This window comes from Bombyx mandarina, chromosome 05 (assembly GCF_030267445.1).
Source record: "Bombyx mandarina strain Sakado chromosome 05, ASM3026744v2".
NCBI lineage: Eukaryota > Metazoa > Arthropoda > Insecta > Lepidoptera > Bombycidae > Bombyx > Bombyx mandarina.
The window spans coordinates 8004572-8029362 of record NC_143212.1 but is presented as its reverse complement, the minus strand read 5'-3'; the positions used below and the strand labels follow the sequence as shown (position 1 = coordinate 8029362).

The 24791-nt window shown below is 42.5% G+C and overlaps 2 protein-coding genes across 2 annotated transcripts; both read left to right on the top strand.

The window, feature by feature from the left end:
- The first annotated feature begins 3205 nt into the window (after positions 1–3205).
- LOC114251833 (gamma-interferon-inducible lysosomal thiol reductase) lies at positions 3206–7735 on the top strand. Its single transcript, XM_028186229.2, has 5 exons — positions 3206–3364; positions 3530–3609; positions 4862–5017; positions 6616–6801; positions 7309–7735. Exons 1-5 carry the CDS (start codon positions 3304–3306, stop codon positions 7549–7551), a joined length of 726 nt encoding a protein of 241 aa, XP_028042030.2. The 5' UTR covers positions 3206–3303; the 3' UTR covers positions 7552–7735.
- A 569-nt stretch (positions 7736–8304) lies between these two features.
- On the top strand, positions 8305–20039 carry LOC114251832 (gamma-interferon-inducible lysosomal thiol reductase-like protein). The gene is made up of 5 exons (XM_028186227.2): positions 8305–8588; positions 8950–9041; positions 16621–16773; positions 17602–17793; positions 18196–20039. Exons 1-5 carry the CDS (start codon positions 8510–8512, stop codon positions 18442–18444), a joined length of 765 nt encoding a protein of 254 aa, XP_028042028.2. The 5' UTR covers positions 8305–8509; the 3' UTR covers positions 18445–20039.
- Positions 20040–24791: the final 4752 nt, after the last annotated feature.

Below are 24791 nucleotides of genomic sequence, written 5' to 3'. Positions count from 1 at the left end.
TGGGCGGAATGTCATGGATGCATCCAGGGTGACTCCAAGGTACTTCACCTTCCTTGCCCGGTATAAGTTGGCCGAAGAGGGTGATCGGGGGTGTGATATTTCTCCTTCTTTTTTTTTTATTGCTTAGATGCGTGGACGAGCTCACAGCCCACCTGATGTTAAGTGGTTACTGGAGCCCATGGACATCTACAAAGTAAATGCGCCACCCACCTTGAGATATAAGTTCTAAGATCTCAGTATAGTTACAACGGCTGCCCCACCCTTCAAACCGAAACGTATTACTGCTTCACGGCAGAAATAGGCAGGGCGGTGGTACCTACCCACGCGGACTTACAAGAGGTCCTACCACCAGTAAAATTCGGGAGGAAATACGCGTTGATTTTCCTCTTTGAAAAAGCATCGCTGTGCTTTTCGCTGGGTTGATGTGTATGCGCCATTTTCGGAACCACTGTCCGAGGGCTACGGCTGCGCTTTGGAGTTTACTCGCGATTGGGACTTGTTCCTAGTCGAAAAGTAAACGGTTGTGTCGTCGGCGAATAAAGCTAACTGAGTCGGTGGTGACTGGGGAATATCGTTAATAAATAAACGAAATAGAAGGGGCGAGAGGACGGAGCCTTGCGGGACTCCAGCGATGAGTGGTCGCGGGAAATAATTCTTCTACAATCGTGGTTGTTACTAAACGGTTGTATGAATTTTGATGTTTTTTTTTATTCGAGCGGGCACCTGGATGGTATGCAATTAGACCCGGTAAGTTAGTAGCGCTGAAATTAAATCTCAGGTTTTTTAGGCTACGACAATGTCAGTCGATCTCACTATATTATTTTATATTAACATTCGATAAATTATGTTTGATTCTAAATAAAAAAAATTTCGTTCATAGTCTACTCATGGTCTACTTACTCATTAAAAACTTTAAGCGTTTCTCGGCACTTATCGCATGAGCTATAGCTTATATTTTTTAAGATTTCCTCAAAATATTTTTGTCTAAATCAAGAATTCTGACATTTCAAAACAAGCTGGAAAAATGTAATCATAGCGCTGTAGACATGCAGTGTATGCTCTCTCGCTGTATAAAAATTCAATTGCTCTCTCAAAAAACGAAAGCAAACATGGAGCTAATTGTAAAAGAGATTGTCGGCTCTCAGCAAAAAGGTTCAAGCCCAAACGAACTAGCAATGACTGGCTGCATTCGAAATTGTAATTTTGATTTATTATTTGTTCTGTTTTTTTTTTTAATTGTCTAATCTTAGCTCCGTAATACAATAACTATTGCAATTTCGTAATCTCCCAATCAATTGAATAAATAAGTTGCTTTCTCTCAATTCATTGCAGTATTCAATATCAATAATGATAAAGTCCCGTGAAGCAGATTTACAAACCCTCGTAAATGTTAGCAAGAACTTTAAGTATGAAACTGAATCCACGACAATGAATTTACAGATTACAGATTTCCAATATTCTATTGTACAGTAAAACATGTAACTTAAATATCACAAAAAAAAACCAAAATCCACGCGCCTTTAATTCGTCATGAGTTTACGATTAATCCTAAACGCAGTTTCACCAAAATCCGATCAGATATTCGGTGCGTGTTTTAAAAATGTATATTTTTAAGACTTTTTTCATAGAAGTAATATAAGGTATTATTACTCTAAGACTTTTTTCTATTTTTGTACCTACTAGGAATTGTAAGTTTGTAATAAACAATGGCGTTGCTCTAAAAACAAAGATTTCTTATTTTAGTAAAGTAAAGCATACACAAGAGTAATTGTACAATTATACTGTAAACTTAAATTAGGTATCTCACTGGAAAACAAAGAAACGACATTTAAAGTCTGTTACTCTCAATTCCTTTTTATAGTAACTTTACTATCTTATTTAATTTAGCAACAATATGCAAAAACACGGCGAATGTCATCTGCTTCAACATCAATGTGTGTCATCCAATGATTTTTTATACAACAGATATGACGTTATCTTCATAGTAACTGACTCTTCAAATCTGATCGCGGCATTTATATCTACATACCTACTGATATAGTGCACACACATGTTGACAAGTAGCATTAATGAAAAGTACAAAAGATGGGATAAGCGCGTGAGTAAAAAAGATATCTATAATTGGAACGATTGCACTTGTTACATTATTATTGCATTTCTTTAGACGCGACTAAAGACGAAACGTCCCAATTGGCTTGTTTTCGAGTCTTCACTTGACGTGCGCTTGAAACATATCTGCTTCTTTTTACATATAAAATATCATTGATGTCATCTATATGATTACTTAACAGCCATAGAGTGCAGTACAAATTTACTTTAATGAGATTATATAGATTATATATAGAGTTATTATAAGTTCTTTTACATCTCCCTCAATGGAAAACAAAAATTTTCTGTGCTGCTACTGCTTTGAATATATACTTATAATCAAAGGCTGCTACAAATGTATTTTAAAGAGATATAGTTTCTTAACATATTTAAATCGAAACACAGATAACTTAAGCATTTTAAATCAGCACATATTATAAATTTATTATGAGTAGAACTACATAGAAGTGAGTTTGCTTTACTGATCACAACAAATTTAATGAACAAGAAAACAACTACCAATGGAAATATTAAAATCGTAAATAATCAAATCGCTCTCCTACCTAATATTTTTTCGTATGAGTTTACGAAACGATATCATTAACAAACAATATAAAGAATAAACTATTCCGGGCAGAAACAGTTGTGCATTTAGTTTTTAATGTTGAGATATCGGTTTTTTAATGCAATACCAAGAGACACATTACGAATCCAGCTTGCAGACTGTTTGCAGTAATTGCTTCACATCATCAAATGAGTTATGCTCATCTGGTCGTATTTCCAATTAGAAAAACACACTAATTTTAACACTTAAAAAAAATTCTATTTTTTATAGCTTAGATTGGTGGAGGAGCTCACCACCCACCTGGTGTTAAGTGGTTACCGGAGCCCATAGGCATCTACAACATAAATACTGCCACCCATCTTGAGACAAAAGTTGTAAGGTCTCAGTTTTAGAGTACGATGACTACTCCACCCTTTAAACCAAAACGCGTTACTGCTTCATGGCAGAAATAGGCAGGGTGGTAGTACCTACCCGTGCGGACTCACAAGACGTCCTATCAACAGTAACGAAAATTAAAATTCAAAAATATCTCAATGCCAGTAAAATGTAGCCACAGAACGAAGTACACACAAATCGCTATCGTCAGTAACGAGTCGGCAACTCGAACTGTAGCAAGTTTATTTAATTAAAATTTGACTAATATAAATACAATGTCCAACACAATATTCGTGGCTCTGTATTTGATCGTTTTAGTCAGAGGACAAGAAGAATGTAAGTACATATATTGAATTCCTTTATCAAAGTATTGTTGTTTCTCATAGTTAAAAAATTAAGATTATTAATTCTTTATTCAGTTGATTGATGAAACGGCCAAATAGGTAAATGGACTAAAATATATCTTCTGGGTAAAGGATTATGATCGTCGTTTCATTTCAGATATTGTCTCGAATTTCATAGAAATTAATCAAACGCGATCTAGCCCGTTGGAATCGGACACATATTTAATGGCTGATAAAGTGAGTATTATTAGACACCAATATGGTGATATTGATAAACAGACGCCACGAGAATGGACGGAATCGGAGTAGTGAGTACACAGTTCACAGGTTAAAGATAAAACGTTTTTTTATATTACAACGTGTCTCATCATATTATATGACTTGAGATATCCGAAGTTGATTAAAAAACTGCAGCTTTGCTTAATTAACTAGAGGTGACATATGGTGTTACCGCGTTAACTTTTAAATTAATATATTTTTAATCAGTTTTCGGGATTTTAGAATTATTTTTTATTAATTTTTTTATTGCTTAGTTGGGTGAACGAGCTCACGGCCCACCTGGTGTTAAGTGGTTACTGGAGCCCATAGACATCTACGACGTTAATGCGCCACCCACCTTGAGATATAAGTTCTAAGGTGTCAAGTATAGTTACAACGGGTGCCCCTTCAAACCGAAACGCTATTACTGCTTCACAGCAGAAATAGGCAGGGTGATGGTAATATACTCACTTGGTGCATTTCTGTTCAAACCTAGCCAAGTTAGTATGGTTTCGTCGAGTAGTTTTGCGCGATTCATAGATTTTACTGAGTTTTTAGTAAAAAATAAAATTACCCAAAACCGTTGTCAAATTAAATTTTAATAAAGCCGATTAAGGTCAATAATTCACATAATATTAGTTATTCATCGAAATTTATTTTATCTTCAAAGTCTAATTACGAACAATCCAATCATCGAAACATTTTCTAAATGCTTTTTACGAAAATAAGTTCAGTTTACCGCGAGTTCTGCTTTATGTTATCTACCAAATGAAAACGGGCGCCACAAAGTAGTAATTTAAGTTTAAACAAAAGGAAATAAGTCGGCTAGAGCCATATATAGTAAAAAGGTTCAAGCAACCACCTGGTTATTTGTTGAGGTTTTGGTCAAAAATTCGTTCACAATGTTGGCCTTATGCTAAGGTGCATTATCATAGTAGGTACTTTCTTTCCACAAATTTCTAGATTTCGTCTACTTTATTAATTTACTCCCGTTACGCCTTCGAGAACACCTTCAAACCTTGAATATTCTTGAAATGTATGAATATTGTTCTTATTTTGTTTTTAGTAAATAATAAAATATAAGACTTTAAGGCTTTAAAGTCTTATAATATTATATAATATTATATTAATAAATAAATACAGCCGTATTTTTCGAAATCATACACAGACACTTTATTTTCCAAAGGATCTCTGTTGTTTAATGCTGAGGTAATGTTTATAACTGTTTCAGATACAACAGTATGTTGATGAAAAAATAGATGTAAAGGTCTATTACGAATCTTTGTGTCCTGGCTGTCGAGTGTTCGACTCCGAGATATTAGCACCAACAATTGAAAGATTGAATCAATATCTAAACATTAATATCTACCCTTACGGAAAAGCCAAGGTATGGATTACATTGTTCTTAAAGAAATTCTTAGATTACATAGACAGAAAACTTCATGATCGACATCGTGTTAAGCGGATATAGACTCATATGCATAAAGCTTATCACGTGTATCTTTGTTGCGATTATCGTGACTGAAAGAGTTAATGTTGTCAAAGTATCAAAACGATTACATGTCAAGTTTATTATTTATCCGATCGCTACCAAAGTTCTCAGGATTACCCGTTAGGCCAATCTGAAGATTTACTGAAAATAATATAGCAATCGGTTAATCCGTTTCGGAGTCTACAAACATACAGACACGTCGAGTTTTATAGATGTAGATTATATATTATCTTTTAAATACACTGCATACATGCATTTTAATGTAGAAAATAGACTCCCTCAGGCTTGTTTTGTTTTTTCTGAATGAAAGTATTCTGTTCTTTTCTGTACCTCTGCCAACATGTATCAAAAAATTCATTTGGATGTTCGGTTGAGTAACTAAGACGTAAAAGCTTTAAAACGATCACACTTTCGAATATTATTTTAATAGTGTGAGTAAGTTAAATCATTTAAATGTTAAAACTGTAATGTACGTAATGTTATAAAATGTGAATATAACATTGTGAGTATATTTAAAAAAATATATACAAATTTAAGATAAAAAAACAGCATGTACCAAATCTTACGTTAACGAGCTTTCACCCTGCCAACTACAAAAGGAGTTACTACACACATTACATAATATGAAGGAGGGAAAATAACGTTTTTTTTTAAATTGATTAGATGGGTGGACGATCTCACAACCTGGTGTTAAGTGGTTACTGGAGCCCGTAGATATCCACAACGTAAATGCGCCACCCACCTTGAGATATAAGTTCTAAGGTCTCAAGTATACTTACAACGGCTGCGCCACTCTTCAAACCGATACGCATTACTGCTTCACGGCAGAAACAGGCAGGGCGGTGGTACCCACCCGCGCGGACTTACAAGAGGTCCTTCCGCCAGTAAAAAGTTTGTTTAAGTATTGTATATTTTTATTTGATTTATTTCACATTTAAGTTAGTATATTAGAAAATAATACCAGAGCCCTCTCAATTTGAGTCAGCCCAAAATGTTCAATTAATTTTATCTAGATATTGAATTTTTCTTTCACTTCGTCGTCTTGTTATTGACGTTCCAAAGCTCGTTAATAGCCACGAATTAAGAAAAATCAAGTCAATCGGATAAAAAACCCTCTGTTTTTTACCCGATTGACTTGAATTTGCCGATTGAATGATTGATTTAAAATGATACCTAACTACTTCTTTCTTTGGTTATTTATATGTATCGACGATGAAGGCAGCTCTGGAACTTAAAGGGTTTTAAGTACTATTCGCAATATTATTTGAAAACAGGAAAAAAGTTGAAGTGTACCGATAATAGAGTTAAAACATGCACTTTATTTAAAGCAGTTTTTTTACAAATCACTAAAAGAAATCTTAGAATCATAAATATATGAAAATAGAGATCACAATTACACAGACAGTAATTATCACAACAGTCGCACAACTAGTACTACATATCATGATACTAAATAGTCAAACTACTCCAAAAATGATTTTATATTTTCGCAGACCATAGAAAAGAATGGTAAGTACGAGTTCATCTGCCAACACGGTCCTGAAGAGTGTTACGGGAACAAATTACACGCGTGTGCCATCGACGTCGTTGGGAACATAACTATCGCAGTAATGTACAACTCCTGCATGATGGACTTGAACCAGAAGAACCACGGCTCAGATGATCTAGCTGCTGATGCGGTAAGTAAGAGACGTCACCTATGTCTATCCAAATTGACAAAGCCAGCAGCTAGCACTCTTTCGATTGTCAGTTTTTTTAAAAGTCGCTGATGAATTTTCAAAAATGTGGTCACATAACGAACTGTACAGGAGTTACTGGTGCTAGGACCTCTTGTGAGTCCGCACGGGTAGGTACCACCACCCTGCCTAATTCTGCCGTGAAGCAGTAACGCGTTTCGGTTTGAAGGGTGGGGCAGTCGTTGTAACTATACTTGAGACCTTAGAACTTAAGGTGGGTGGCGCATTTACGTTGTGGATGTCTATGGGTAACATCATCAACATCAACATGGTACTTATGGTAATCACTTAACACCAGATGGGTTAAGAGTTCGTCCACCAAACTAAGCAATAAAAATAAATAAAAAATGTTTGAAGAAACCAATTAATCAGTGACAACCTACGAATAAATAATAAGTCTATTTATTCGTAGGTGACAACATAGTATGACTTTGTGTATTCTCTTTCTAGTGTGGTAACAAATTCGATATTGATTCATCGCCAATAAAACGTTGCGCAAAAGGTGACAGAGGTGACGAACTTCTCAAGAAATACGGCGATGAGAGCAAAAAAGCAAACTACCTATTTGTCCCGTACATTCTAGTTAATGGAAAAGAGAGCAGTATTTACGCATTTGTCCTAGACGTTTGCAATGCGTTTATTAATCCGCCACCTCATTGTGTCAATGCTTTTTATTCTGTTACTAGCGTATAGTTAGTTCCTAAGAAGAGGGTCGTTGTAAGCATAATTAGTAATGCAATGTAACTAGCCTTAGATATTTTTTTAGATTAAGAAGAAAATGTAAAGTGTGTTCTAAATTTATTTTCCATTTTAATTTTGCTTGTATCCCGGTGAAATCGTGGACAATAAATTATTCAAATAAATTAATGAATTATTATCCCTGTTTTATTACTTCATTAAAATATATTTATATATACTCGTAGAAGGAAAGGCGGTGTAACACTACAGAAATACTGCAGAACTTAGAACTTAAAGCTAACCCTTTGAGGGTTTTTTGATTTTGGAGAAGATTTTAAGGAGATCCCGTCAAAAGACACAGGCTATACTAGTCAAACTCTCTTCTGACGACAAGCTATACTAGTACAACCATTAAACATATACATATCATATATAGATATTAACTCAATTATCTTCTCGCAACGCGACAACTCTTGATAACCTCTGAACACCGAAATACTGCGAATTGTACATAATATGTCATTATAAAAACAAAATACATATATCCTATTCAGATTTTTTCTCATTGCAAATAAAAGGAATGTCCGTCGCTGGGAATATTCAAAACACCGGGAATTACAGAATTTACGACACTCGATTTAAATAATTTTTAAAATTGATAACTCAACCATAATGTTACATAATTTATTGCCACAACAACAAATAGTATAGATTATAGAGCTCATACACAAAAACGTGTTAAACAAGATGCTCTTTTAACATACATGCATACGGGAGATAAAAATTATGAACAGTAATTGAATTCTTCAATAATTCTCTTATCGCAGTTCTGTTTTATCAATATATTCATTTAAATATCATTTGGGTTATAAATTTTAAGAGTGTATAAAACTTACCTTTTTTTAACGAGTCTCCTTATTACGAAAATGTGATAAAGCATTCAGTCGTAGTACTGTAGTGTACCTAATAAGAAATGTCTGCTATTCATATTTGCTTAGTTATTTTATGCGTGATAAATTTTACAACCGGTCGTCACAAATTAACGCTGCACCGTAAGTTTCTGAATATATTGCGCTGTATCTGTTATATTTATAATTTAAAATGATAATTTACATTCAAATTCAACTTGTTTCGCTCGATGAATAAGTAAACTCTGAAAGTAGCTGTCTTTGAACATGTCTGACTTCGGCGAGGATAGTTTTTCGTAGTCAGTGGAGCAGCTAAATCTGCCCTGATATCAAACTAATCTGAATTATCAACATGCCAGTCATAATTTTCGCATTCAAATGATTATGATTCATTCATGTTTTATCTTTCAAAAATTCGTATCGCGTTAACTATAACTTCTTTTACCACAGAAATCTATAATGATATAAAAAAATATGGTTATTTGTTAATATTTAATTATTCTAGGTGGGCATGCTATTACTGAACATAAAGCTATAGCGGATAGAAATATTTCATTGATACAGACAAGGGAAAATAATAGATTGAACGGCGAAGGGGTATGTCACATAATACTTATCATAATAATTTAATGCGAATGTACCTACATATCGACGCTTAAAAGGCAAACATGACTAAGCGACAATAACTGCTTTGTACATAAATGATAGGCAATAACCATATTCGATGCGCAAAAAATATATATTTCTAGGTCTATTAAAATCATTTCAATCCTACAGCTACTAGCTAGATTCTACTACAGCTAGATTCGTTAAAATAATTTTTGTTTTCAGGTATTTCAACTTTAAATTAGTCGACTGTAAAGTTCACGCATTGTCGCTTAGTCACGTTTTATTTTATTTTATTGCCTTTGTAGGCAGAAGAGCATATGGCCCACCTGATGGTGAGTGGTTACCGTCACCCATGGACTTCAGCAATGCCAAGGGCAGAGCCAAGCCGCTGCCTACCGCTTGCCTTTCAAGCGTCGATATGTATGTACGTTTTAGAAAATGTTTAAACCATGAAAATATCGCAACGAAGTTTCATTACATACTCTTCTTAGGTTTCTTTTATTCTTGAAATAGAAAATATTCGACGAGTGAATGTTATTTTAATATTATTCTCGCAAGTTGTCTCTTTTTTTTTTTTTTTTTTTTTTTTTTTTTTTTTTTCCACAGGAGAAAATCGCCGGATCCCCACCCGCACGGCAGGTGGGGTATGTGGGAGTCGAACCTCACTAAAAACTCCTGCCGCTCACAGCCGGCGCCCTACCCCGGACCGGGTGGGAACCCAGTCGGAGTTATTGAGACGGCGGGACAGGGTTTACGCAAAGCACATTACATCCATCCCGCCGTCCCCCAGACGCCGGACCGGCGGCCGCCAGCAACATGACCGCCGGTTCCCTCGGTCGACGGGCCAAGAGCCCGATTGATAGCGCCGCGCTACACCTTCCCCCGGAGCGGTCGGGGGAACGCGACCTACCACGCTGCCCCACGCCTAAGCTCCTCCCCGCACAAAGCGGGTGGAGCCCGAAGCTCTTAGGGGGCCGGGTTACGGACGGGACCCCGGTCCCGACCCCCTGCTCGGCGGCGGCGGGTTTCTGCGTAGTGAGGAGAGCTTTGCCTCACTCGCCCCGCCGCCTCCTTCTGCGAGATGGTGCACTCGCAGAAGTCGAGCATAGCCTTCCAAGACTCGTCGCCGCCAAGCATCGACGCCACGACGCCAGGCAGCGACAAGTCTGGTCCTATCTTTGCGACAAGGACACGGCGCTGCACCTCCCAAGCGGGGCAGACAGCGAGCGTATGCTCCGCCGTGTCCAGGTCGTGTCCACAATGGTGGCACCTCGTCGTCGGCTCAGCTCCTATCCGGTGCAGGTACTTTCCAAAGCATCCGTGCCCAGTCAGCACCTGCACCAGACGGAAGGTGAGGCGTCCTCGGCCACGATTCACCCAGTCATAAAAGACCGGGTAAACCGCCTCGACGGTCCGTAGACCCCACGTGGGGTTGGCCAACCGCCTCGACCACGATTCGAGCACGGACCGCCGAGAATGGGCCTTCCGCGCCCGCAGCTCACTTTTGGAGGGACGCGCCACGCCCAGAGCACGAAGCTCACTGCGCCACCGATAGTCGGCAGCGAGCGACTCCGCCTCCAGCTCCCATGGCGGCGTCCCCGCCAACACACACGCCGCCTCGAATGAGACGGTGCGATATCCACGGATGACCCTGATAGCAACGGTGCGCTGCGGCCGGCGCAGGAACCGAGCCATAGTAGCCCGATTGCGCGGCTCAGCCCATACAGGCGCACCGTACAGGGCCATCGATCGCACCACCCCAGCGTAGAGGCGGCGTACAACCTGATCCGGCCCCCCGATATTCGGGAGCAGTCGGTTCAAAGAACCGGCTGTCCTCATTAATCGAGGGACCAGCTCCGCAAAGTGAGCACGAAAAGCCCACCGGCCGTCCAACACGAGGCCGAGGTACCTTAACTGCACCCCGACCCCTATCCGGACGCCCCCAACCACGATGTGGGCGTCGACAGGTGGCGCTCTCCGCGGCCCGTGAAACCACAAGGCCTCGGATTTACTGAGCGCCACGTCGAGGCCCAGTCTCTTGATCCTCCCGACGACGAGGGCCACTCCCGCTGTGGCGAGACGGGCAGACTCTCTATAATCATCCCCCCGGGCCACGACCAACGTGTCGTCCGCGTAACAAATAACGCGGAGACCCGGGAGGAGGGCACCCCTCAGCACCCAGTCGTACCCGATGTTCCACAAGAGGGGTCCGAGAACCGACCCCTGCGGAACACCACGCACGACCGGAAAACGGTGAAGGGTCCCACCGTACCCGGTACATTCGACCGACCTGGCCTCCAAATAGGAGCCAACCAGCCGGCGGAGGTAGAGGGGCACCCCATGCCTCTCCAGTGCCCCCCCTATCACAGACCAGGGCAGGGTGTTAAATGCGTTGGCGATGTCAAGAGACACCGCCAGTGCCACCCCACCCCGTGAGACAGCCTCGTCCGAGAGGGCCCGCACGCGAAGAATTGCATCCACGGTCGAACGGCCCTCCCGGAAGCCGAACTGCTCCGCCGACAGGTCAGGTCCAACCCCGACCAGGTGCTGAACGATGCGGGCAGCCAGAATACGCTCCAGCAATTTTCCCGCCTCGTCCAGCAGTACGATAGGACGATACCCGGCGGCTGTATCCACCGGGCGCCCCTCCTTTTTCAACAGCACAAGTCTGCCCGTCCGCCAGAGCAATGGAAACCGTCCCGACTCCAGGCAACCATTAAATAGCTCCAGGAGCCGGTCCCCTAGGGCATCGAGGGCCAAGGCCAGCACCCGACCATGGACTCCGTCCGGGCCGGGGGCCGTGTCCTTTGCAGTCATCCTGACAACGGCCACACGGAGCTCTGCCCCAGTAATATGGGGCACCTCAGCAGGGGCTTCGCCGTCGATGGCGTCCGACGGCTCACCCATAGCGGGGGGAACAAAACCCTCCCGCTCCTGCGGGAACAACGCCGAAACGATGTCCCGCAGCTGTTGAGGCTGAAGTCGCTCAGTCAAAGGGGGGGCCCACGGGCGCAGTTTACCGCGCACCAGCCTGTACGGGCTCCCCCATGGATCCGCTTCGAGCGCCTCCAAGAGTCTCTCCATGTTCTGCTCCTTGGCCCGCCTGATGGCCAGCCGCAGGGCGTCCTTCGCAGCGCGATATTCGCCGTGCAGCCGGGTCTCCTCCTCTGCGAACGCGACGGGGTCGTCGCACCGCAGGTGACGGCGACGGCGGTGTCTAGCACACTGGCGGCTCGCCCGAATGGAGACTGCACGCAATCTCGCAATTTCAGGCGACCACCAGGGCGACTGCCGCCGTCCGCAATGCCGAGGGCCGACCCGGGGCATCGAGGCATCGCATATGCGGTGCATCGCGCCGCGGAACCATTCGGCCTCAGCCTCCACATCGAAAGGGTGTGGGCGCATGGGCGTCCACGCCGCCACCATAGAGGCCTCCACCAGGAGCTCCTTCTTCAGGAGCTTCAATGCCCACCTAGGGAATGACCGGGATGCACTCCGCGGGGGGTTAACCCCGCGAGCGCCTGCGGCCGGTGTTGGCGTGGGAGCGGAAAGATCGAACCGGATATACCGATGATCCGACAACGATTCCGCCCCCACCACCACGCCCCAGCCGAGGATGCGCTGTGCGATGGACGAGCTCGCGAACGTCAAGTCCACGATAGACTCTCCCGTCCACCGCACGCATGTCGCGACCGAGCCCCTGTTAACGATGCAGAGATCGGCCGCGACCGCCCACTCCTCTAACAGCCTACCACGAGCGTCCGTGGATGGGGAACCCCAAGCGACAGACTTCGCATTGAAGTCCCCCGCCAGTATTACCGAACGGGGAGAGAGGTGACGAGCGATCACCTCTAGCCCGTCCAGAAACCGCTCGAACTCGACGGTAGGCCGATTTGGAGAGAAGTACACCCCGATCACGACGGTATTTTCTAATTGTACCGCGACGATCCCGGGGCCCCTGGTCACCATCGCCAGGGGAGGAATCATCGCGGATCTTCTTATATGTATGGCCGCCAAGCCATCAACGTCCCCAAACCAGCAGTCGTCCGCTGGGGGAACGAAGTACGGCTCGGCGACCACAGCCACGTCAATTGACCACTCCGCCATAGTCTGGAGCAGCATGTCCTGAGCTCCGGCGGAGTGGTTCAAATTTCCTTGGAGGAAGCGATAGGTGTGATCCATTAAACCTGGACCACATCCATCGCCCCCTCCCCTACTCTATTGTCCCCGCTATCGGGCTCGAACGCCTCAGCGGGGGCCAAAGTGCCAGCCGGTGCTCCCCCGGCCGACCGCTTCTTTTGGCGACGCTTAGCTTGGCGGCGCCAATTTCTAATTGCATTTTTGCCGGCCGGGGGGCATGCCTTGCCCCCGGTCCGGTGGTCAGCCTTGCGTCCGGCCGCCGCACATAACGAACAATGCGGCGCAGCCAAGCACACGGCCGCCTTGTGTCCAGGCTGACCACAGCGGAAGCACAGTCCGCTGCGGTCAACCGCACTCACGCACCTGGCGAGGCAGTGCCCAGTGCTGAAGCACCTTAGGCACCGCCAGGCACGCGGTTCTAGCAGGCGCACGTGGGCTGCTATCCAGCCCACGCGCAACCTGCCCGGATCCCCCGACGGTCTCCCGGGCGGAGGAGCAGCCAGGGCAACGGCCGCCTCCACCGGGCAACGTACCCACACGGAACCAGCCCCGGTATAACCGGAGCGCAGCTCGCCTACTGTTATGTTCTGCAGGGCACAGTTGCCCTGGGCAGCGACGGCCGCCGCCACCTCCTCCCTGGTGGTGCAGTCGTCCAGGCCGGTCACTTTCAATTCGGCCATCTTGACCGGCCTATGCACCCGCACCTCCTCTTCAGGCAGGACCATACGGAGCCTTGCCGCCAGACGCTCCGCGATGCCGGGACTATCGGCAACGGGACATTCTAGCAGTTTGGCCCCATTGGCTGTCTGCCTACAGCGGAGGCCCTCCCCCGCCCCGATCTCATCCAGGTCAACTGCCGCGCGCGCCCGAGCAATGACATCTCCGTATGTCATGCCCTTAGCTTTGGCAGCCGGCAGCAGCGTTAGGACCACTGCCGCCGACCGCGGCGCGCGCGGTTGCTTCTTCGTCGTTTTTTTTTTGTTTTTGTTTTTAGCGGCTACAGGCGCCCGACCCTGATGGGGAGCAACCTGAGCCGCTGTAGCCGCTGGCGCTCTACCAACTTGTGCAGCTGCTGGTGGAGCCTTCTTGGCACCCCGCCGGGCCACCACGTTCCACCCTTCGTCCATGTTAGACGGGGGCGGAGGCAGCGGACGAGGCGGGGGTGCTTGCGATGGGCACTTCGCGTTGGTGCCCCCCCCCCGCTTGGTTCTATCCCGTCCCGGGCCCAACCTAGTGGCTGGAGCCCGTACGGGGGCGGGGCGAGCGGCTGGAGTACCCGACACCGCGGCATATGCCGGTCGCCGAGCGTCAGCCGGAGCAATGAGCTGCGCCTCGAGGGCCGCCAGCCTGCCGTCCAGCCTTTCTAATACAACCTGGACGGTGCGACTGATGACCTCGTCCAGGCTGAATTTTCCAGTCAGCTCCCGTGGCCCTACGAGTGCTTGCTGCCGCTTGGTAGCGGTCATCTCCCTAGTGCGTGGCGACGGGAGACGTGGCCGCTGCTCAGCCGCGCGCGGTGGCGGCAGCACAGGCCACCCATCGCCAGTCAGCGCCGGGGAACGGCGCTTCTGAGGCGCCCCGGCGATACATGACGTCGCTGCCGGTACATGGGCCGGTGGAGTTCGCAACCCAGTGGCCCGGGGCAACGCGGGCGACGGCGTCGATGCCGCTGCCTTACTCGAAGCAGAAGCCTCATCATCAGGCTGCTGTTGGGCTTGAAGTAGTGCTCGAAGCCTCGAATTCTCCGCCATCAGCTGTACCACCTGGTCATTGGCGGAAGCAACCGAAGGCAGAACCTTCGAGACCTGCGAGACTACCTCTCGCAGCTTACGGCCAGCGGCTTTGGTCTTAGTGCCGTTGGCCGCATATGACTTGACGGTCCTCATGGCCCTGTCTATGACCAAGGCAGGGTCTTGAAGGCCGCCTTCTTCCTCCTCTGTCGTTCGCCCGTCCAGTGAGGCGACAGACATCGACGCCGATGACTGCGCCGGTGACGGCGCGCCCCTCCTCCGGGCGGGTCTTCCTTTTGGGGGCGGCATCTCCTCCGCAGCAGAGGCCGCATCGGAGACTACCAGAACCTTCTCCGGCGGGGCATCTGCGCCAGAGGATGACGTTGGCTCCCCTCCCCCCTCGCGTGAGGAAACTCGCTGGGTCTTCCTTTTCCGCCTTATCTTTTTGGCGGTTGTCTCTTTCGAGCCAGCCGCCTCGCTGTCACTGACGTGCCCAGAGTGCGTCAAGTCAGCGCTGGCGTGTCTCTGTTCGACGGGTTTTCCGCTGCCCGTCACACAGCCCCCTTCGTCATGGCAAGCTTTGCCCCCCCCAGAATACGCGGGGCAGCGTGCTCCCACCGAGATGGAAGCACGGAGGGATTCTCCACCTAAGGTGGTACCCTCCTGGGGTAAATTTTTTAAAAACTTTGCCATCATTTGTTTTTTCCTTTGATGTTTAACCAGGGGTCGGTCCCCTGGGACGGCCCTCACGACTGGACTCCCTCCAGCCACTCATCCCATCACCGGGCACGTCACAAGCTTAGGATTAGGGCATTTTTTATAGAGGTTCGCATCCTCGCGGCCCCTGCTAATCAGCGGCCCCCGTCCCCTACTCGGTAGGGATTACGGTATGCTTCTACGAAGCCACGCCGGTAAACCGGTACCCCCCTCTGGAGGGCCTTCCCCTGTAGCTGCCAAGAGGCAACCGGGGACATGGCAACCAGCGACCGGAAGGGAGTGCCCTCCGGTTCACTTCTCATCCTCTTGGGGTCTGCCATTACTGACAGACCCACACGTCTGACCATGATGTGGCCACGCCGGCGTACCGGTAGCCCCCTCTGGAAGGCCTTCCCCTTTAGCAACCAGAGAGCTGCCGGGGACATGGCCTAGCATCCAAGAAGGCTCCAGAAGGGAGCCCTCTCCCGCTTCACGCACCCTTTGTCCAGCAAAGGTGGGAAACGGGAACACGGTGTGCAGTCTTCTTTGTTCACGGCACCCCTGTGCAGACAACGCTGCTCCACGGTATCGGGGTGCACGCTTAAGCCCCACCGCCGCGACAAGGCGAGACCACGTTCGGTGGGGGCAAGTTGTCTCTAAGTGGTTTTCAACATTAAATTGGTGCTAGGGTTTCCAATCAACGTTGTAAATTTTTTGTTAGAGTGGTAAATCTATTACGTGGCTCAATCATCGGACAGGCACCGACTTTTCTAAGCCTGTCCCTAAGAATTAGTTCACGAACGACTTCCACAACGTAAGGAACAACGTGCTATAAGATCAAATTCTCAAAATTAATAAATTTCCGTTTTTACTTGTAACAGAACGCTGTCCGAGTTGGTACACGGTTGGTATTTTAGTTGGTACACACATAGGTTCTAGCTTGAATGGTACGTAAGGTACCTATTCTTCTAAAGATAAACCTTTTTGCACTGTTTATTTAGATACGGAAAAGTAAAAAAAAGGTTTCCATCACAGTGTATTACGAAACTCTATGCCCAGCAAGCATTAGGCTATTTGTAAGACAACTGAAGCCAGCTGTTGAGAAATTGTCGTCTCATTTGGATGTACAACTTGTACCGTATGGATTTGCCTTGGTATGTGAACTGTATATTAATTGCGAATACCTTTCAATCAAATGTCACCTTTTTTTTGTATTGCTTAGATGGGTGGACGAGCTCACAGCTCACCTGGTGTTAAGTGGTTACTGGAGCCCATAGACATCTACAACGTAAATACGCAAACCCACATTGAGATATAAGTTCTAAGGTCTCAGTATAGTTACAACGGCTACCCAACCCTTCTGATCGAATGGCATTACTGCTTCACGGCAGAAATAGGCGGGGTGGTGGTACCTACACTCGCAAGAGGTCCTACCACCAGTAATTACGCAAATTATAATTATATACTTACATACAATTATATTAGTCACCTAATATTATACAAGATGTATGGCGATCATTCTAATTCGATTTCGAATTTTAAATTTCCTTTAAATCAGATTTCGCTTTGAAATGGAGAAAATGACACCGAGTATCAATAAGAAATATCTTAGCAGTCTTAAAATAAAGTTATATCTCAATTTGATTCAGAAACCATCAGCACGAATATCATTCAAAATATTAATTTTGATGAAACGTGTAGGTAATATGTATTTGTGTGTGATTTTGAAGAATGAGTATACCAAAGTTATTTCGTTATAAGATCAACATAAGACGTAGCATATCTTATCTACCTACATATCTCTGCCCGAACCAATCACACGTTTCGGTTTGAAACGACCTCATGTCTCAAGATCGGTGACGAAATTTGCGTTACAATATATTATGTATTTGCTAGGATCTTCCAAGTCGTGAGCTAGTCGGCCAGTTTGTACCAGCAAAAAGAAATCCGGAATTTTTTTATAGCAATGAGATTTGTTCTAGACTTACAACATCGGTGGCTACTACATGTTTAGATGCCAGCACGGACCGGACGAGTGTTACGGGAACAAGCTGCACGCCTGTGTCGTGGACACATTACGGAATAGCACGAAGGCGGTTTTGTTCAACACCTGTCTCATGCAGTATTCCGTCCGCGATCGATACGGCTTCAATCTCCTGTCTGTTATACACTGGGTAATCAAAAATTCAACTAAATACATACAAAGCACTATGAAGCATTGTTCGGGATGATAACGACACTTCCGGCTAACGTCGCAACACTCGTTATTAAAATTAATCCTAGTTACGTGAAATTACTGCAATCATCATGGTGCTTTGCCAAAGCATTTTTTACCACATAATATTAACTCTGGAATGGACTCTTTACCTATAGTCATGTACGATTTTTTATTTGAAATCATACGTTGCACATATGGTATTGTTCATATCAATTTCTTTTGAGTTAATGATTATTTCATATCAAGTAAAAACCGAGTTCAAAATATCATAAAATAAACAATATGAGGCAAATAGTGATTCATCGCCATTGTATCAATATTGCTTATCGTCTATAATTTATGTTCTTTCACATTTCAGTGCGGTTATAAACTCAATGTTTTCGTAAGCGGTATATTGAATTGCGTGAACTCTAAACGCGGGTCTGTGATATTGAAGAACTACGGCGATCAAACTAAGATGTTGATGCTCAAATATGTACCTTATATATTAATCGACAACTCCGCTGAGAAACAGAACGATGCGATGGTTAATTTGATCTCCACAGTATGTAAGATGCTGGTGCCTACCCCACAAGTCTGTTATAAAACTGTAACGAGGTACCACTGACGAAGAAGCTGAAACAGTTCGTGTGAAAATGGTCATATATTTTTAATATTCCTGTTTTTAATTTTAATTTCATTTATTTAAATAAGTACTGCCACATCACAAACATTTAACATTGAAAATAAATTTAAACTATTTAATTTATGGCCTGATGCATGTGACAACAATGGCGTATATAGCATTGGCAATTCATCGGCTCGAAAATGGAATACAATAATAATAATAATAAAAAAACAGTACTATTTGTTGAAATATTAATAAAAATGTCTAAAAATGTCATGTCATATCGAAAAGAAGAAATGTTAATACAATGTCAAGCAACAACAAGTCAGTTATAGAACAACAAATGATCAACTGTTCGATGATATTATGAAGCATATTGGGTAGAAATTAGGGACGGGGCATCTGAGCAATCACTTGAATGTTTGTTTTGCATTCATGAGTAACGTGACTAAAAGAAAACGGTCTTAGGCGCCGTACAAGATATATAAAATGTTGATTAACGATTACAAATTATAAAAAAGTAGTGCCAACAAGAAAATAAGTAGCTTTTTCTTTTTGTCTAAGGATAAAATCCTATCCCATAATAAAATCAATGGCAGATTTTTAATAAAAAATTTACTTAGATGTATCTAAAATGTATTTAAAAATTTATTAAATGTATTTGTCAAATTTTTCTCTACTTAGTGGGTAGTATATAGCCTCCAATGTTTCTATTGGAAAAAGCCCACTGAGTTTCTCGCCGCATCTTCTCAGTGGGTCGCGTTTCCGATCCGGTGGTAGATTCTGCGAAGCACTGCTCTTGCTAGAGTCAGTGTTAGCAACTCTCCGGTTGAGCCCCGCGAGCTCACCTACAAACGTTAGGGTGAAGCTGAAATAGCCTCTCAAGGCTATCAGCATAGGTAGGAAAAAAAAAAATTGGAAATATTCAGCCCCATTTTCAACCACTGGCGCGTGTTATGTTTTTGTGAAACATAATTGTGTAGATGTACTTCGCATTACAATATAATAATGTTCCCGGTACTATCGAGCTGTTGTAATGGTGAACCCGAAATGTGGATGATGGAACCCTTGAATTAACAAATACACAATACGTGCTTTTTAACTTAATTGTACTACCTACTAATTACTTGCTTAAAGTTGCCCTTTTTCGCTGTGTTATAAAAAAAAAAGAATATTTTTTAGCTAAGCTTTATGGATTATTAAAGGACGTAGGATTCATTTAATCCTACTAATTCAACATAAGACTCCAAGACAACAAAAACGTGTCGTGCAATGCACAATTTAACGAAAATTGTGAGCGGTGAAGCTAAAATCCTAAGCGATCGGGGCTATTGTTCTGTCTTGTAGCCAGACAACAAAGTGACGGTGTCCAAAACGAGGGAATTCTCGACTCCGGCCGCCGCGTCGCACGTGAATACTTTCCCACACGTCTCCTTAAGGAACACTGCCAAACTACACATGTATTGTTGCGGATCTCACGATAGAACTTTACTTACTAATATAGAGCTGTACTTAATTAAAACGGTAGCCATAGCAAAGTGTCTTAGAAATTAATGGAACTAGGACATAAAGAAAATAATGATATTTAATTTTTACTATTGACTTTTATTTCCTCACCAACATAATGATCTTCCTAAGCGTAGCCGCTGCAATATAGAATAACTTTAATCCAGCTCACTAATATAAATTTCTAGATAAATTATTTAGTAACAACATTTAAATAGAATAGCTTATTTAATATTTACAAATTAAATCAATAAATGGGTATATGTATTTTCTATTTTTTAATAGGTTGATCTATAACCACAAACTTAGTACGGATGAGATGATTAGGTTTTAATGAAATCAAAAATTTACCTCAACATGCTTAATAATCACATAATGTCAAAATTCTCACAAAATAAATTGTAATGATATCAACGGGTAAAAACATACTTTAAAACAAAGCAGCAAATTGGTATTTTAAGGATTGCTAATTTTTAAGTGAAGGAGTTTATTTGAAAATTAACTTTTTCACGAATTCACTCAAAAATGTTATCATTCTATTTAATTTGGTGGGTATTCCTTTCTCGTTTCTCAGTTCATCTTATAAGGTAAAAGATGAATTATGCTATTGTTTTGAAAGTACCTAATATGTTAGAAGCTATTCTCAAATATTCGTTAAAACATTAACTGCTCTAAATTTTTATAAGGAGATAAAAAATAACAAAGTGCTTTTAACATGATGCCGAAATCAAAAATGTTAAGGATATGAGAAGTTATATGAATGCAGCAGTGCACCGATGATTCATCAAACAAGTATTCGAACGATTTGTTACGTTCGTTATTATGACTAAGAGTGTCCTGTTTGTTTCAAAGAGGCGATGAAAAATAAATAAATTAAGTAGGTATAAATTCGTATTGAAACTTCGACAAATTTCGGTCAATGTTTTTTCTACTTTGAAAAATTTACACAATTATCAAATTCTTGAACAATTAGTATGGAAGTCTTTGAACCTTTTAATGTGTACTTTCTTACCAGTACCTACTATCTTTGTATGCGTAGTGTAAATTTTAGAAACAAAATCATACCAATTAGATATGAGTTTGAGAATCTTAGGGAGATCAAATTCTTTGAATGTTACATTAACTCGGAACATTTTACTAACGAATCAGATGACTAAATCTTTGCTGTCCTCGACTGTTCTTGGCCAAACCGGGACTCGACAGGGAAATCAAACTAATTAATACTCAGACAAGAGTGTTCAAACAGAGAACTAGTGAACACCCTGGAGTTCAATTAAATGGGATTACGGCCATAGATATAGCCACAATAGCACCTCTATCAAGATCGATACGTTGCAAAATTGCACGAAGTACCTTTCGTCAATAAACTCTGATGAATCTTCGATGAATGCTAAAGAATTTATTTATAATAATATTATAATATTGCGATGAACGGTGATTTCCGCATACCACTCCTAATCTGTCTTTAATTAATTTGAAATAAAACCGTAAATCGTGTTAATTTTTTAATCATCCGAAGTAATTAGATTTGTCTTCATAAAATGAGAAATAAAATAATGGAAATATTATACTGTATTTACTTAATGCGAATCTCAAGATCTTCTTGAGATTCGCAGATGATATTGTGTTATTTGCAAAATCGTCGGAAGACATCACAAGAATGATAAACGAATTATCAACGGAGAGCGAGAAGGTAGGGTTAAAACTGAACCTGGAAAAAACAAAAATAATGACAAACGGAGAGAGAATTCCCATAAACTTAGGAAACAACCAAATTGATTACACCGATGAATATATTTACTTGGGACAGCTAATAACAGATGATAATCCGGTGCTCAAAGAAGTTGAACGAAGAATAACTAATGGCTGGAGAAGGTACTGGGGCTTGAAAGAAATTATGAAGGACAAAAATCTTCATATGAACATTAAAAGCAAACTATTTAATACTTGCGTACTACCAGTTCTCATGTACGGCAGTCAAACATGGGCTTTATCACAAAACACGATTAGCAAGCTTGCATCATGCCAACGCGCAATGGAGAGGAGCATGATGAACGTGAAAAAGTCAGACCGACTGAGTAACCGTATAATAAGAAGCAAAACAAAGGTAATAGATATAGGGTGCAAAATTAGAAGGCTTAAATGGCGTTGGGCAGGGCATATGGTTAGAGGTAAAGATAAATGGAGCAAAGTTGTGACAATGGTATCCTAGAGAAAGTAAAAGGAAAAAAGGTAGACCGCAAAAAAGATGGGATGACGACATACGACAAGTGGCAGGCGTCACATGGAACAGAGTGGCTCAAGAAAGACATGAGTGGAAAAGGTTGGAGGAGGCCTTTGTCGATTGGCAAACAGATCTGCAGAAAATAAGAAAAATTCAAATAATAGACTAGATTAAGGTTTAAATAAAATTTAAGTTTTATATATTATATTTAATTTTAGTCATATAATTGTAATATGGATCTGAATAAAAGGCTATATTATTATTATTATTATTATTTACCTAATGACCATCATTATATGCCGGAAGGCAACATACGTGTTTGTGGTCATTTAATTACTAAATCGAAATAAAGGCACAATGTATAATACTATATGAGCACGTAATTATATGATCTCGAAACCATTATTAGTAAATCAACGCCGACATAGATTAAAGCGATTCTGATCATTTCATGTCTTTCAAACAAGTCACCGAAATTTGCACATGTTTTTTATAAGTACCTATTTGATGTGTTTTTTTTATTATTTTTTTGGTTGTGATTTTTCTTTGACACCCGCTAGAATAAGCAGCGGTGCTCTCCAAGTATTAAACCAGCGTAATGCGATCGTCAACCCTCAATTATTCGTGGTAAGTCGAGTTGTAAATTCGCAAGAGTTGGAATTAATCCATGCGCCTAATTTTGCAGCGAATAGTCATGTGTTCCGGCTTGGAACGCCTTTATATGTACAATAGGTACATTAAGGACTTCGACCTCGTGTTTCAAAGTGGGTAGCGGAATTCAAGTTATGATGTCGACGGGCTCCGATAACCACTGTTAATAACCTGGTCTATTGTTATAATGAACGCTCCGGAATGGAGCTTAACGTCAACTGTCAAACAATCACCTGTCATAAAGCGTCCTTCTTTCTTTTACCGCGTTTTCGGGAACACATAAAACTGTTCCAACATTACATTAACTTTGGTGAATTCATTAATTGATAAATTATTAAAACACCATACAAGTATCTATCACATCTATTATTAATTAAAATAAAAAGAAATATAAGAATTATTAAAATAAAAGATTGATAAGTTGCGGTGTTTGCTTACTACACTTTTATATATATTAATCTGCATAATGTCTTAATTGTACATTTCGTGATACTTCGATAAGGCTATGCGTCATGATAATCGCCTTATCGTTGCCGCCGCTGACTACTCCCCGAATCCTGATCACGCAGGAGCCAGTCACCGTCGACGCCCTAGACATGTCATTACGGATCCCTCAGATACAATAACCGTTGCCTTAGGCTTAGGGACCCCAGTAATCGTACCTGTCGAAATCGACAAAGAGTTCGACGTGCAACCTAACCTATGCATCAGCTCGCCGAGTTTCTCGTCGGATCTTCTCAGCGGGTCGCGATTCCGATCCGGTAGTAGATTCATTCGCGAAGCAGCTGCTCTTGAGTTATTAGGTCTCCTTCGGAGGCGCTCGGGCAACTGTTAACAAATCTCACACCCCTTGGCTGAGCCTTTGCTTGCCCACCTGTCCTGGTGAAACTGGAAAGGCCGGGCCACAGGTAATCTTTCAATCCTAAAAAAAAAACATTTCGTGACCAGTAGGAATTAGGTGTCGAATTATCGAAATTTATAATGTGCTCCACTGATTAAGGCAAATATCGACTAATTTCCTAAATTATATTCGTATTCAGATAAATGCAATTTCAATTTAAACATCCATTAGTTCATTTATGTAGGCGGTCATGCTGAGTGTGCGCCCGGCTGGCTACGATTATTGTCATTGAGGTGTAAATATCAAACTTAATTTATAAAATCTCTTACAGGGCATTGTGTGACTGATATGGTGAAAACTGTACTTTCCCCAATTTGGTCAAACTTACGTAAGTTAAAATGAAAACACAAAACAGCTGGCGTATTTCTAAAGGTATTACAAGTATTGACCAATGTTATTCTGCATATTGCACAGTTTTGTTTCGCTGACAATTTTATATTTTATTTTATTCGTAAAAAGAAATTATAGTAGAATAAAAACGACTAATTACTATAATAATAAATACAATATATGCCTAATCCAACTTTTTGTTAGCCTCAACATAATTGTGCAAAGTATACTACTTTGCGGCAGAAATAGTCAAACAGTTAACAAGGAATAGACGGTTGTATCAGATAGTACAAGCTTAAATGGGCCGTATCACTAGGAATCGGACCTTGTTATTATAAGTTAGGCCAGTTTAGCCTCCTCGTATAGGCCCCTTCAATCCTGTATAATATGACACACGAGTAATAACTGTGTCCAATATTAAACTTTCTTACGTGATATTCACTCCATCGTGTGCTCTCCCTCACCCTATCCGTAGTTCGTGGAATAATTTCCTACCAAAGACAACGCCAACCAAGTCAATCGTTCTATTGGATTTGAGTTGTTGAAGGTTTCAATAAGCGAAATGTTCGGTAATGTCTGTCTACCAACAAACTAAATACGGAATAGAAAGAAAAAAAACTATTTTATTTTTGCATTATTGACACCAAAATGAAGAGAATAACGACGCGTGGTCGTCAAAGATTACGAATAAACAAACAAGGAGATATTCTTTATTGTTTCAATTAATAAAAAAAG